The sequence below is a fragment of the Pseudopodoces humilis genome, chromosome 14 (genome assembly GCF_049639895.1).
Source record: "Pseudopodoces humilis isolate 2021_Gansu_Grassland_sample_001 chromosome 14, ASM4963989v1, whole genome shotgun sequence".
NCBI lineage: Eukaryota > Metazoa > Chordata > Aves > Passeriformes > Paridae > Pseudopodoces > Pseudopodoces humilis.
Window position 1 is genome coordinate 329,980 of NC_142213.1, and position 15,771 is coordinate 345,750.

General features: G+C 50.4%; 1 protein-coding gene across 4 annotated transcripts in view; it reads right to left on the reverse strand.

The window, feature by feature from the left end:
* Positions 1–15,771, reverse strand: part of ZFHX3 (zinc finger homeobox 3) — a 123,003-nt gene that overhangs the window by 19,777 nt on the left and 87,455 nt on the right. For 3 of the 4 annotated variants that reach the window (XM_088062104.1, XM_014260511.2, XM_088062105.1), the window contains exons 5-7: positions 9,479–9,586; positions 710–843; positions 321–521 (exon numbers count right to left, since the gene is read on the reverse strand). In XM_088062104.1, the coding sequence (XP_087918230.1) occupies positions 321–521; positions 710–843; positions 9,479–9,586 (443 nt within the window). The remainder of the gene's footprint in view (positions 1–320; positions 522–709; positions 844–9,478; positions 9,587–15,771) is intronic. The other variant, XM_088062106.1, reaches the window with a different exon arrangement.

Genomic DNA, 15,771 nt, shown 5'->3' on the forward strand with positions numbered 1-15,771 from the left:
ATATCCCATCAGCTTCTGCATCTTCCAGAAGCTTTTGCACCAGCTGCCATCCCATGCACTGACCTCATCAGGTCTAGGAAATTATATTTATCCTGATTTCACAGGGAAATCACTCAACAGCTGAGCTTCACAGGGCTCAAGCAGGGACACAACATCCCAGGATGCAGCACACATTAACGGCAGAGCTCTGACAGGTGAAGGAGCTGACCACCACAGCAGCTCTCTGCTCCTCACCTTTGTGGGGCTGGCAGTGGACGTGCCAGGACGGCGGTGGCCAGGCTGGGGTGGCAGCAGCCTTGCTTGCCTACACAGCCACTTACCGTCATGATGAGTTTCTCAACACAGTCAGGTGACACGCTGTGCAGGTGGGTGAGGTGCAGCTGCAGGTGGATCTTGTTGTTCAGCATGTCCTGGCAGAGAGGGCAGCGGAGCATGGGCTGCACTGAATGCTGGGTCATGGCGTGCACCCGCAGCCGGTTCACGTCTGTGTTGCTGTACTTGCAATACGGACACTGGTACATCTGTGGAGCAACAAATGAATCACACAGCTCTTCAGGTGCTACTTTCCTCTCTTACAGCCAGGCTTCAATAATTTGGTGCCTTCTACCACCAGTTACTGCCTCTCATCCTCTTTCTCCCATTTTATTCTTTGCTTTTGGCAAATTGGAAATGTATTACCTGCACAGAGAGATGTGTTCTTCTGCCTTACCTGCTCTGATTTGGTCTCCTCTGAAGTTTTTGACCACTTAAAGGAGAGCGGCGACTCGGAGCTGCTGGGAAATGATATCCGCTTAGAGGACGCTGGAGGCTCTGTCAGCTCCTTCTCTGGCTGGCTGGCTGGTGCTGCAACAGAAAGCAATCAACATCAGGACACCCCAAAGAGGCCTAGATGGACAAAGACAGGGCTTATGTTACTGACTGACACACACCCTAAGGACTTGGAGGATGAATCTGAGGACTGACCTACGTCCTGCAACGCACACCTGGCCAAAACCAGTTCCTTCTTGGTTATCTCCCACAGCAAGGGAACTGTGTCACCGGTGGCTGGAAGCAGAAGGACCTCAGCTGTTTCTGGGGGATGCTTACAACCTGCAGGTGCAGGAGACGGTGGGCCTGTGGCTGCACTGGACACAGAAATGCTTGTCAACGTGGTGAAGGCCCATGTGTCACCTCCAGCAGCAGCTGGACTCGCTCGGTAAGGTAGAGCTCATGCCCCTGGCTGACCCAGGACATTCTGCATACACTCTGAAATGCGTTTGCCCTGGAGAGGGCTGGTGGTTGTGGCTGTCAGCCCAACCAGTGGCACCCATGCTGGCAGCAGTGGTGCTGCTGGATGGCTCTGGCCAGCTCAGACCATGCCTCCAGAGGAATGTGCAAATCTGGTGCTTCCTAGTACATGGTCCTGACAAAATCCCAATTTTGGCAAGACCCAGCCAAGGGACCCAAACACTCCCACTGTGATAAGCCAAGAAAAGGCCATTTTATTCCAGGCGAACAGAGAAATGCAAATGAGCTCTAAAGTCAACAACAAAACACTCCACGAGTTGTGGCACTGGGAGAAGCACATCCCTGACCTTTCTCCTCCCCCGAACCCTGGCTGCCTTCAGTACATAAATTTGTGGGACATCTATTATTTAAAAACTGTAAGGACAAGTATATTATACACAGCCCCCGTCTCCTCCTCCCTCAACACACATTCATAACGGTACTTTAATCTGTCTCGAATCGACTTCAAACCCATTTCGCCCTTAATGGGAGTTATTCATTTTCACTTGAAAGGTAATATCTGACAGCTGGATATTTAATATGATGGATCAGCTGCCGATTAACAAGGCGCTGTAGCATTCTCAGGCCAGTCCCCCATACTCTTTCCCCTTTCTCCTACTCAACTTGTGAACCCGCTGGTATCTGCTCCTTGTTTCACATGATACCATCAAGAGTCAGATCCCAGCAAACTGCTTCCTTCCCAAAGACCCTTCTGTGCACTGGTATGAGCTGTATTTCCAAAAGTACCACATCACAGTGGAAAATACAATTCCCATTTCTAACTACCTTCCCTGCCAGTCCCCATCTCTGCATTCAGCTGAATAGAGGCAAAGTATTACAAACAGGTAGCAGTACTGCCAGAGGGAGCCAGGGATTAGAGGATTTGATCTGGGACTGCTGAATTTCTCCTGGTAGGCTTGTCCATACTGAATGGGCTTGGAAATGATCTTGTTGCCCACAGCACTGCTGGCTGCATGCCTGGTGCTTCATGCCTGGCTGGGCAGCAGCCCCCATGCGTACAGGTACAGTCCTGGCTATACCTGAAACCGAAACCCCAGGACTCTGCTGTGCTGCCAGTTCCAAAAAAACATCTAAACGAGGGGTGGAACGAGTTTGCAGTGTCAGTACTGAGAGACAGACACCATCACAGATTCTGCTCTGCCCTCACAGAATGATGGGCTGCTCCACTCAGCTCGATCCTTGAACCGAGACTCTCCCTGGGGTTCAGAACTGCAAATGGCTTAAAGATGTCTGCAGGGCCAGATCTTCCTTGCTTCCTATAATAAATGTGCTTGGAGCATTAGGAACACGGCACCACTCTGCTGCTCCCTCCAGGAACACAGGCCCTCCCGGAGGGCTTGGGGAGAAGAGACCACCACCAAGAGCCAGCACTGTGGCGGGTGAAAGACCACCCTTGCCTTAAAATGCTCTGCCTGGTCAGGAGCCTGATTGCTGCTGACACTGTCCAGTCCTCAGTGTGACCTGGGACACTGACCTGCTGGCCCCCATCAGGCTGCTGGCATGAGCAGCTGGAGACCCCCAGGGCGGTCTGGCACAGCCGTGTGAGTCCTGCTCTAGACCTGCACTGGGCGGGGATGACAGTGACAGTCATGGCTTTGGGTCCCTTTAGACCTCTCTAGGTGGTGACTGTGGCTCCTGTGTGGTCCACACCATGTCCCTGCACTGGGCACTGACCACTGCCAGCTGCTCACCAGTGGAGTGTTTTTGGATGCAGTGAATGAATTCAGCTCAGCCATCAGCTACCCCAGGCTGTGTAACACCAGCTCCAACCTTGGGAGTCACAACAGGATATTTTCTCATCTCCTTTCTACTGTGAAGCAGCCTGCTTAGAATTAGTAACAGGTAATTAAAACATACCATCTCCTAAGTGTCCAATTTCATTAAATCACTTGATCCAACCCCATAACCTTAATCTTTCAGAACTAGAATTATTGATGATTGTCCAGACCCAAGTATAACTGATTTTTTGCACACAGGATATTTATTTTAAATATTAGTTTTTGAGTTGACATCTCAGCTGGGAATTTTAACATCAAGACTGAAGTTTATTGTTGATAAACAGTCAAATGCACAAAATGACACATTCAGTCCACACCACAGATGATCAGAGGAATTAAGAACTCTTTGCTACCAGGAGAAATGAGGACACGGCTTGGCATCTGCCTACAGAGCTCTTAACATAGCCTGGGACCTTCTGTCTGTGCAGAGAGGACAGGACAGAATGTCCTGAGCTCCAAATGTCCAGAAGGCCACAGCCTTGAAGGGCTGAGTGACACTGGAGCACATGGAGACACTACCTGTGCCATGACCATGGCCAGCATCTTGCTTCCAGACCCAGGCCTCACAGAGCAAAAAAGGAATTTGGTTTAAAGTATGATGTACACCTGAATATCGGATAGTTCTGTTATTACTTTGACTCTTTAAATGGATTCAGTTCAGAATCACTGACTTAGAGGGAGACCTGCGTTCGTCAACAAATGTCCCCTAAAAGCCAAGTGTGATGTGGCAGGGCTGCCACAGCACTTCTGGAGATCTACTGATCTTCTCACTCTTCTCAGCAGCTTCTGCCTTTCAGAGGAGGAGGGGAGATCCTCCGTGGCTATATTCCAGAGGTGAGTCAGGGGCAAGTGGGGGCCTTTCCTTTGCTGGTTCCAGAGGCAAAGCCAGCATGGATCCACTAAACTGCTGCTCTCCAACTTGGTGGAAAGGAAGTCACCACCCACCTCCTACCCATCAGATTCTTTTAGCTAAAGTATCACTGACAGTGCCTTCAGCTAAACTTCCATCTCCCAACCAAGCAACATAATGGAAAAGCCAATTAAATGATTATTAATTCATGCTGCTTTCCGTAAGCCAGAGGTTCTCATCTCCCTGCATTCCGTAAACCAGCTTGCCGCTTGCCCTAGAAATTTACAGTGGGGTTTCTGCCATTGCCACTGATTTAAACACCACCAGCCTTCAAGAAACTCCTTGCCATGAAGTCTAGCCACTGGCCTGGGAAAGTTTCTCAGTGAGACCAGGGAACTGTGCTTTCACTGCCTGATGGAAAATAGCATTCTGTATTTGGTGGTGCCTCCTCCTGCAAATCACCGAAATGTGTTCTTGGAGCCATCGCCCAGCACCACAAGTCCTCGGACCAGTGGGAGCTGCTACTGTGCCACACAACCCTGTGCCATCAATGCCCAAGGCTTCTGCCCCCTGTGCCCTTACAGCACCTGTGTGTCTCCTGCCATCCAGGGCTAGTTTATCTGTTTCATCCATGGAACTGCCATGAGGCAGGAGCGGCCAGAGCCCACACGGACTGCAGGGCACAGGGCACCCAGCATTGCCACAGCACTGCCACCTCCTCAGTAACATTGAGCCAACATTTCCTCCCCAAACACTGTCTGTTTAATTCGTCATTCCCTGAAGGAACTTCCATTCCAATCAGCTGCTGTATCCACACTATCAGGCCTGTGCACTACCTGTTGCTCTGCAAGCAATTCTCAGCTCTGCATTTGACAGTAACTCAACTGACAGGTAAATGCCCCACGCTCGGCGCACTCTGCACCCGTCCTTGCTGCTGCATCACAGCCCCAAAATGGCTGAATAATTTGTTTTTCTAACGCTGTGTCATACCTTCCCACCTGCAGCGAGTACCCACAGATGAATTACTATTAAATATTCATATCCAGAAGCTCCAGCCACCACCAGACTTCCCTGCCTCGCTCCATATGAACACCAAATACGCAGCAGATGCCTCTGTGAGATGCCAAGCAGCACCAGGGGCTCTGGGAGGTGGTGCTTTGCTTGGCACCACAGACCCCTCCGGCAGCCCACCTCTGTTCCTGCAGCATTGGAGAGCACCTCCAATGCTGCCAGGGCCCAGCATGCCCGGAGCTCAGCTGGCTGCTGCATCGAGCCACCCTGCCCAGCCACGTTTCTGGGCTGGAGCTGACACCCAGGAGCCTTTTGTGCTTCATATATCCTTGGAAAAACACAGTTATAGGCAGCCTCCCAGTCCTTCTCTCCCAGGTTTCCCTCGCTCAGGCACCAGTGCTGAGTGGCTCTGTCATGCCCCTTGTCCCCTTCCTCCCAGCCTCTCAGGCCCCCACAACATCCCGGCCATTAAGTGCTCCACAAACGCCAGATACTAAAAAAAAGCAGCAAAAAGCAGCCGGGGGGAGGAGCGGGAATAGATTTCCGTCAGGATGTGCCTGACCTGTTTTTTTCAATTTCAGTAATTAGAAAGGCAGTCGGCCTGTAGGAATTATTCATAAACTGCAGGAGCTGTGCAGTATACATTTATGTTAAACATGTCAAATCCAATTGAAATCATGCCTGCCAGCACCATACTCCATAAACACACTTTTCTGCAACAATTTCCCAGCTCTCAGCAACCCATTAATACTTCCTTTAATAGCAATCTACCACGGATTCGAATCAGGGACGGTCCATTGCACTAATTGCTCTGTTAGGTGAGCATCATGGACTAAAAAAAAATAGTAAAAAAAAAGAAAAAAAAAAGAAAAAAAAAAAGAAAAAAAAATCATTAACAAAAATAAAAGCCCTTCAGGCCAGTCCTCCAGAAAGATTTCATTTCAATCTATATTTTAAGTAGACTTTGTTTCTTGTTTTTGTGGAAAAACCCCCGATATTCTCCGTGTACCAAACCAACAATGCATTAAGGAAGGCTCTGGTAGCTGGGTCACTGCTGGTGATGGGCTCCTCCATCAGACACGTGAACCAGCACCACCCCAAATCTGAGAGGTCTTGCACTGCAATGAGCAGGGTTTCAGCTGAGTATCCATCATCTACATCCTGCCTTAAAAGTGGAGTTGGGATCAGCCACGATTCCTTTCCCCCCTTGCTGGTTTGCTTGGGGTAAATCTCACATTAGCCATGAAGAGATAATGTCTAACACTGAGTCATCAGGCACACAGCATCTCCCTGCTCCAGTGTGGACACAGTGCCATCTTCCAGAACCTTCCAGAAACCACAGAGATGTCTGTAAAAATCAAGATCCAATGAGTCCTTCTATGGAATGGAGCTTTTCCCATGTATATTCAATTGAAAAGCATCACCTAAAAAAATGTTTCTGCTTCACATTATTACATTTTAAAATAAATACAAAGAATGAATCAATATATTTATTTTGCAGTTGAGACATTTTGGCAAGTTTACAATGGAAACAGAGGTTTTCCCCTTGTTGCTGACACTAACCCCAGCACAGGTTGTGCCTGGACAGTACCGAGCACGGTGCAGCCCCTCACCCCTGGGCTAGGGCTGGGAGATGGGCAAAGAAACTCAGTGTCTTGGTACAGATCTTGCAAACCTTTAAGGAAGTGGAAGAAATAAATCCCCTGTGTGCAGTGAGGACACCGAAGCACAAAGGGGAGTAAATTGCTGAGGAACTTAACAATCAAATTACAGGTGGTGAGCAGCAGAAAGGTCTGTCCCCCTCCCCTTTCACATGCCCCATCGCTGGCTTTCAGCCCACACCTCTTCTGCCCCCATCTCCATCTTTACAGAGCCACCTGGCTCTGAGGCTTCTCTGAAGGTCAGCCAGTCCATCCAAAGAAGGATTGACTGAGCCTGCCTCATTCCCGAGGCAGCTCCTCTCATCTTCTTGAAAGACCTCTGAGGAACCTTTCCAGAAAACCCACTCCAGTGCTTCAGCCACAGGCTGTACAGGAGGACTTTTAAAACTTTGTTATCTAATATCTATCTTTCTCCCTTCAATTTAAGCCTTTTGTGTCTTGTTGTCTGTATCCTCAACATGTAGAACACATAATTTCCTTCCTTTCAGAAGCATTTCATGCACAAGACTTATCTTGTCCTCCTCTTTTGGTCTTCTTTTGGGTCTGGTAAGACTATTCATTCAATTTTCTTATCCTAACTGATACTGCTCAGTTCTGGGTTGTTCCTGCTGTCTGGGCTTTCTGAAATTGCTGCCCAGCCTCCCCAACACCCCAGCTCAGGAATGGAGAGCTTTCGAGTACTAGTGAAACCCAGCAGTGGCACAATACAGTCACCTACACCGCAGTGTCTGTGCTTCATTTCAGCCTGTCCTGAAAAGTGGCATTGAAAGCCTTCCCAAGGAGACACTGACTCCAAACAGGACCTTCTTCATATGAAGGGAAATTGGGTCGTGTTGACATGATTTGTTCTTGACAAATCTGTGTCGACTGTTCCTCATCTCATTATCTTCCCATCAGCACTTACAAACAGTTGTTTGGTCAATTCCCAGGAAAATCTGGGGCAGAGATGGCAGGTGTACAGTTCCCCAGCCACTCCTTCGGTCAGGGACAGGCCCCGTGTCTGCCCCTCACCGCAGCTCCCCTCTCCTCTGCACAGCACAAGAGAGAGCAGCTGGCAGGTTTGATATGCTCCAGGCACTGTCTCCCAACACCCAGGTACAGTACAGCAGGTCAGGGACCACGTTCAGCATCACCAAGTGCTCTGCAGCCCTGGGAGCTGGGGATGGGCTCTCCCCACGCTGCTGCTGACACAGGCTGTGCTGCTCTGCTCAGTGAGGGAAATGCAAAAAGGCTTCATGCTCTTTAGCTTTATGACACTGTGGTCACAGCCTTCCCCCCGCTGTGTCGGCAGCCTCCTCCTCCGAGGAGAGCTTCCTGGTACTGCCTGCTCCCCTCCCTGCTCACGGCTCCACTTGTATGGGTACACTTCTCTTCTGGAGCTGTCAGGTATAACCTGACCCTCTTTCTACTCCTTCCCATGTCTGAGGTCCAGCAGGACCTGTCAACACAGTCATATTCCTCGAGGGACTAGAGCAGAAACCAGGCCAAGGTATGGTGCCTGCTCTGCACAAGGGCTGGACATCAACAATTGGTAACACAGTCTTGCTTTAAGGTTGAGGGTGGTGGTGTTACATGTTTGGAAGCTCAGCACCAGCACATCACACACACCTTGACTTCCACAAGGCTGGTCTCACGCTCCATGGGCTCACATGCCCGCTCTGTGTCCTCCCCACACAGTTCCCTTTACAGACCCCGTGGAGCTGTCCCATTTCTGATCTGCTCCTTGGCTCACAAACTCTGGGTTAGGATTTTCACTGTCAGGGTAAGAAATGAAACCATCCAGATTCAGAGTTTCTGGATAGAAAAGGGTAAAAAAAGTAGGCTCTTCATTTTTCCTTACATATTTTGAGAAACAATTTTTGCACACAGATCAGCTTTTTTTAAGTGCTTCAGGTTTGGGCAAAGACCCCTATTTATCCTGAAGAGATTTAATCAATAAACAATACTTACATCTGTCTGTGACACTTCACAAAATGGTTGTGCTCAGGATCACACAATCCCACACAATGAACTGAGACTAAGAACCACCTACAGCCAAGCCAAATTGCATTTCTGGGTTAAGAATCAGTCTGCAATGGGAAGGAACGCACAGAGCAACCTCAGCGAGTGCAGCCCACACTGAGAGCACAAACTTCAACAGCCCACAAGGTCCAGCTTGCTCTCTTCACCAGTTAGGACACATCTTCCACTGACTGAGATGGGCTGAGATTACAACTGTCCAGGTGAAATACCACATTCCATATTGGGAGGACAATGTAAGCCAAAGCATCTTGTCACCAAGAGGCAACCATGAAGGCAGCAGGAGAAGGCTGCCTGGAAGAAGGGTGTCTGAGCAGGCTGAGGCATTGCAGCAGCCAGTGCTGAGTCTGCCAACCAAATGGGACTTGGGACCAGAACTACTGAGTCCTGGGCCAAGAAAAATTAATGCCACCTTCAGCACCTTGGGTTCTGGACCCAGGCTGAAGTGGCCAGCAAGGGCCAGATGAGGGTGGAAGAGGGGTGGCCCTCTCCAGAGTGGGACTATCATAGAATCATCAAATGATATGCTTAATCCAACCACGTGCTGGCTGCTGACAGGAGGGACTGTCCCCTTCTCCCTGCTCCTCTCCCAGCTGTTGACCCCCATTGCCCAGGTCTGGTCCCAGAGCACCCATGGCCCAGTGCCAGCCTGGGGCTTAGCACAGGCATGCATGACCCACCACAACTCAAACTATTATGACAAGAAGCTACACCTAAAGCCTTCACAGAGGATGACACTTATGCCACACTGCCACTGACATGTTGTACTCAGCTAAAAAGGGTTTTGTGGACCACTGTTTTTAACACCTCCCATTCCTGGCTTAAAAAAAAAGCCAACCAAACACCACCTCTGCTAAATCACAGAATCATACCTGTCCATTTACTCTGGTCCTTGTCCCCTCCACTCTCTTGCTCCTTGGCAGGCTCCTCAACATCACCAGCTGTTTCACTGGGCCCTTCCACATCTTCACTGGGTTCTTCTGAAACAGAAAAGCAGAAGGTGTGACACAGACATGGAAGGCAGAACAGAAGAATAGGCAGCTGCCAATGAGAAAGCAGCAGCTAAGGCTGCACAGAAGAGTTGGGTGGCAGGCACCTGCATCACCCAGCACTCTCCCAACACACCTGCTTATTTGTCAAGACAGAAACTGTAAAGAACTGAGAGATGAAGACAAAATGAAGAACCTCATCTACTTCTACCACCTGGAGCTACTGAGGTCCCCTAAGGTGCCATGTACAGTGACATGGTTGTCTACAAAATAAAGTTCTCGTCAGGGGTTACAGAAGCATCAGGGAGTGACTGGAGCCTCCAGCACCTTCAGCCTCATCCTTCCTCCTCATCCCCATCTCAAGCTCTTCACACACAATGACAGGGTGCAGTATTGACCCTGGTCACCAAGAGCCCACTGCAGACACATGACATCCCTCCTACTCAGAACAAGCTCAGAGCAGCTTGGTCTGCTGCAGCCCCAGCCCAGACATGAGGCACAGAGGAACTGCCAGCAGTCTTGCCTTCATCCCAGTAAGGGGATGAGCCTGCAAACCCAGGCAGCACCATGCAGGTGCAAAAGCATGCAGGAAACACTCGCTGAAGTGCTGAAAGCTCAGAACACAGAGCACCATGGTCCAGCCCATAACACCAGCATGGGCACAGTGTGTCAGCCTGGTGTGGGGCAGCTCCACTCCAAGGCACCTTGTCAGATGGGACACTGGGAGTGAGAGCACTGTGGCTGCCAGACCCCTTACACCAGGGTGTAACAGCCACATTATCATTTACTATTACTAGTATTAATGTACAGTCCCTGTAACTGACAGGGGTTACCCACCACTGGGCTAAAAAGGGCACTTTTAGGCCCTTATACCCATTTTTAGGCAGGATAATTTAGAATTTTAACTCACATTATCTGGTCATGGTAAACCCCATGAACCTGCGCTATCCTGAGATTTACCTGAACCACCTAATGGGTTCAAGCACCAACCCTCATCCTCCTCCTAACAAAGACAGCGCCAGAAATTCAGATTAAAAATTTGTATTAGCAGCTTGCAGATACTCAGCAGTGCCTTTGAAGATATGACAGCCTATATTGTGAGTGAGAGGGGAGATGGGTGGCAGTGCTGACAAAGGTGTCCAACATGTAGAAATACACGTATCACTGGTGGAGGTGTGAGATGGGCAGTCTGCCATGTGAGCCAAGTGCTCAAGTTTGCTGGGAGAAGGGCTGTGAAACCAGAAGCTGGGTTCACATTTCAGAAATTAAGATTCCAATCTTTTTTCCACTCTAGGGAAAAAACATAACAAACCATCCCCACTCCAAACCCACCACATTGGTGCCTTCAAACCACTTCACACAGGGCAAGGGTGTCCCTTCAGCTGGGGCAGCTGCTCTGGAACCAGATTTTAGCCCGTTTTATTAAAAACCTTTGGTAATGGGTTTCTATATTTAATTTAAATCATTATTTTAACCATTCTCTCCTGGCTCAGGTGCTCTGAGGGCCCCCTGGACAGCATGAGGAGACGAACCCCATTGCCCATGGCCCGCAACTCATTGACCACTGCCCTGGCCCCAGCCCAGAGCCCCCAGCCCGGCTGAACAACAAAGGGTGCCTGGTGCAGCGGCACTCCCAGCTGCGACCCGGAGGTGTCAGCATCGGCATGGGAGGAAGAGGAAGGGCGAGCCAGGCTCAGCCGCTGTCTGGGCTCTAACCTGAGCATGTGGAAATAATACGTGTCTTCCAGTGTGGTGTCTGGTTCAAGGGGAATAAAATAGGACATTCATAAGCAGTTACACCATCTGTCTTTACACCATCATCATCATCATCATCAAGGGAAAAAATAGCTCTTTAAAATGGATGAAAGCCCAGGCTGACAGTAACCGGAAAAATGTGAGCTATGAATACCAATAACGGGAGAAAATGATTAAAAAACAAGGCTACAAACAGCAAGTCCCCAGCACGCTGGGGCTGCAGCTCCCTGTGTCCACCCACCACCAGCGTGGACTGAGCCCCCACATCTCTGCAATGAGCACTCCACAGTCCAGCACCAGGAACGCTCCCCTCTGAGGACACAAACTGCCCCTGGCTCAACACCCTCTGCTAGGCAGAGGACAAGGAGCAGATCCAGCTGTAAACCCTCCTCCTGCTCCACCCTGAGTTGTCTTTTTTCTGAAAAGTGATTTTTCTAAAGCAGGAGGGGAAGGGAGCAGAGTCTTAAGACATCTACCCAGGGAGGCTCTGAACCAGCTTGGGTAGGTTCTCGTACCATCCCTGCTGAGCTCCTTGCTGCCAGGGCCTCCGGCACAGAGCCCCAGGGAGGGGGAAGCGCTAACTCCATCTCGTGATCCCCTCCCAGCAGACTTCTCTGGAGGGCTGAGGCTGCTCTGCTCAGTCTGGCCTGTGGCGCAGCCGCCAGCGCTCCCACTGGGGACAGCCACCCCACCCCTGAGCTGGCTCTGTGTGCTGCAGTGGGCTCTGACCCGCTGAGAACTTGCTCACACCCACGTCTGACCCAGCTTCTACCAAGCAGCCCTCAGCACTGACAGTCAAAGCAGCAAAGCCCCTGCTCCTGACAGGTGTGTGCCCACGCTCTCTGAAGACAGCTCCACGGCGCAGCGCAGGTCTGGGAAGCAAACACCTGTGTGAAGGCACCCAACCATCCCTCTCTGAGAACAAGGTCAGCGGCACATCTGGCAGGGAGAGGTCTGCTCCTCCCCTCAATCCACTGCACAGCACAAGGAGCTTCCAGTTTGCCACTGCAAACTGGAGTCACTCTGTGCACGACCAGAGCTCACCACCGCACTCATGAAATGCCCCCAGGGACCACCTAGAGCAGAGTGTGCAGACCACCCCGAGACCAGCTCCTGAGGCTGAACAAGCAGTGGTCAACAAGACGTAGAGAACTTTCTTCCAAAGCACCACGACCCTTTTGCTACCACCTGACCCTCCCCAAAGCTGCACGTGCTGTTTGGACTTCAGAGGTGCAAGACCTGTCACTGTGGGATTTGTATGGGGGAATCACGTCCCTGGGAAATCGAAACAACACACACTGTGCAATGGTTCCCACGCCAGAGCTCCATCCCTGAGTCCATGGTGCTCTATGAATAACTTTTAAAGGGAATTTTTCAACTGCCAGTGCTCAGGTCAACACTGAGAGCAAGGAAGTGTAGCCCCTGGAGCCAAAAGAGCTGCTCTTCCATCCCAATCCACCTGCCCCACACAAAATCCTAGGCAGAGTCTTTGCTTCCTTCATGAATAAATCATTTTAGAGAGCAGTATTTCCTTTTAATTTAAAATTAAACCATTCACTAAGCCAGGGTGGGGCGGGGGGAGGGGGGGAAGGGGTGGGAAGAGCAGAAGAGTCTGGAAAATCGTGAGTATCTGACTTCTGCAGAGGTCAGGGAACCTCTGACTCAGTCACACGCCAAAATGTACCCAAACTGCTGCACACCATTGCACAGGATCACACCACTGAGCTCTGTCCCTACCCAGACTCAGGAAGTTTGGGAGCTGAAGAAGTTGGCAAATGCTGATGGGATCCAGACCAGCTTGAACAGCTCAAGACCTCTCACCTCCTCTTCTCCCAGCCAGGCTTTCCTTAACAAACCCAGATCTCTTATCCGAAGGGATAAAGGGCATTTCTGGGGTGGCGGAAATGCAGGCACGGGAAAGAGCGTGCGCTGCCTCTCCACCCTCCGGCAGGCTTGAGAGCTGAGAAACATTAGCTGTCATGAACCACAATCAAATCAGGTTTGAAATATTTAGCAGTGGCTTGGAAAATGTGGCGGTGCAGCTCTGACAGGCGAGATGTGCAGACACCCATTTTCCATTATAATGGAAATATCAAGCCTGTTCTGAATATGTATAACCTAGAAAAATGTATTGATTTTTCATTCGGCATTAAAAAAATGAAATACCCTGCAGCTGTCAAAAGCCTTTTGTTAAAAGCTCATCTTTCCTGGAATGAGGTTTACCAGAAACAAGTTTTAATTGTACATAGGGTCTCTGCTTTGGAACAAAAAGAATCTCTGATGGTCCCCTTTTCAGGGGAAGTAGCCAAAAAGGCCGGCAGGAAGACAGGCCTGAGCGCTGGCTGCCGCTGCGTGCGGCGGCTGTCGGGGAGCTGAGGGCTGGCTGCAGACCAGAGGGTGCCCACCTGCAAGAGCCACACTTAACTTCTTTCAGCTGCTGCAAACCTGAGTCCCCCTGGGTAGAGAGGTTCGAGTTCACATGGGGGAGGAGGAGGGAGGTCCACAGTGGGTCGATGCCCTCCTACACCCTGGAAGCCCAGGATGAGCTCAGCTGTGCCCGAGCTGTGCCAGGGTCACGGTGCAGGGTCTGCTGCAGCTGACTCAGGAAGGGTCACCAGGAGGCACAGGGAGGGCAGTCCCACCCCACGCCAGGCCCATGGGCCCAGTGCACTCTGCTGTGGCAACAGAGAGAGCCCAGATGGGGGCCTGACCTCAGCTCCCACTCCGGATGCATGTATGTGCTGCAACACCATCTGTGCCAGCTCCTAACGGGATTACCCTACATCAGCCTGTTCATCCCTACTGCTTTCCTGAAAGGAAAAGCAGAGCTCCAAGCAGTGCAAAGGCAGCACTAAGTGAGCTTATGAGAGGAATGCCACGGAGCTCCAGCCTGGATGCAAAGCTGGTGGATGAGTCCCACCTGACAAAGAGCTGCAGGAAAGCAATATAATACTGTATGTACCTTGGCTTAATGACACTTATTTCCCAGAGCTCCGCTCCAGAGCGTGGCCAGAGCATCTCTGCAGCTTCCACTGACAAACACAAACTGCTGACTATGGCGTGCTCAGCTGACACAGACATCAGAGAGTCACAGAATTGTTTTGGCTTGGGAGGGACCTTCAAAACCATCTTGTTCCAAACCCCTGACATAAGCAGGGACACCCTCCACTAGACCAGGATGCTTCAAGCCCCATCAAGCCCTGGCCTTGAACACACCCAGGGATGGAGCATGCACAACCAAGAACCCTTTCCCTGGGAGAGCATCACCAGTCCCCCACTCCCTGCAAACAAGGCTGTCCATGTTTTTTGCAAACTGGGCTGCATTTTAAGCCAGAGAAACCCAACAGAGACTTACCCCCTTTAATTTCAGTAGGACTAGAAAGGTTGCTGTTATTTTCACACATGAAACATAAAAAAAAGGCAAATTCCTTGAGCATGTTTGTAGTGGAGCGTGATGTGATTGTGTTGTCATTTATGGGAAATAATCGCAAGCCCATCTCTCCCTTTCCCCCCATTTTCCAGTCCAAATAACCATGAAAAATTACACTTCAATGTCAGGAGGACAACAAAGGAGGGGCTTTCTCCTGCGGCTTGACGGCTTTTCAGCCTCCCCTTTCTTGGACAAAAACTACCTTCAATTCTGTTTCATTTTAAATGTGATCTAACAAATGCATCTTGACAAGTTCCTTTCTCTTTTTCTTTTAAACAGTATTTTGCACAGTTTAACCTAGCTCCAAACTGGAATCAGCTGGAAAGGAGATGCATGCAAAAACACAAACACAGATCAAACAGCAAGACAAAAGAGCCCAGCTCCAGCTCCAGGTCTGCAGGGAGAGGACAGAGCTGTCTCCATACTGAGACCTGCAGGACAAGGATCCAAAGACAAAGGGCACCCATGGGAGGAAGAGGATGGAGGAGTTGAATGGCAGAGGTGACAAGGCAGGAGCACAGGAAAGGTGCCTAGGGAATAGGTGCCCAGCCCCACTTTACGAGGGAAAGCAACCCTGGCCTTCTGCTCAAGACACATGGTGGAACTACTTGAGCAGACAATGGTAGGTTTTGTAGAATCATGGAACCCCCTTAGGGTTGGAAAAGCCCTTTAAGATGATTGAGTCCCACTCTTCCTCCAGCACTGTCAAGGCTTCCACTGCCTCAGGTCCCCAAGTACCACATCTACATAGGCTTTAAATCCTGCCAAGGACGGCAACTCTACCACTGCCCTGGGTAGCCTGTACCGGGGCTGGGCAGCCCTTTCCAAGAAGGAATTTTCCCAATACATGACCTAAACCTCCCATTTCCCCTCATCCTGTCGCTTGTTCCTTGGTAGAAGAGCACTGCAGGCCCTCAGCAGACTGTGCCAGCAGAGCAAGAGATGATTTGTGCTCACTGGGAATATAGGCTCGCTTCAGAAAAACCATGGA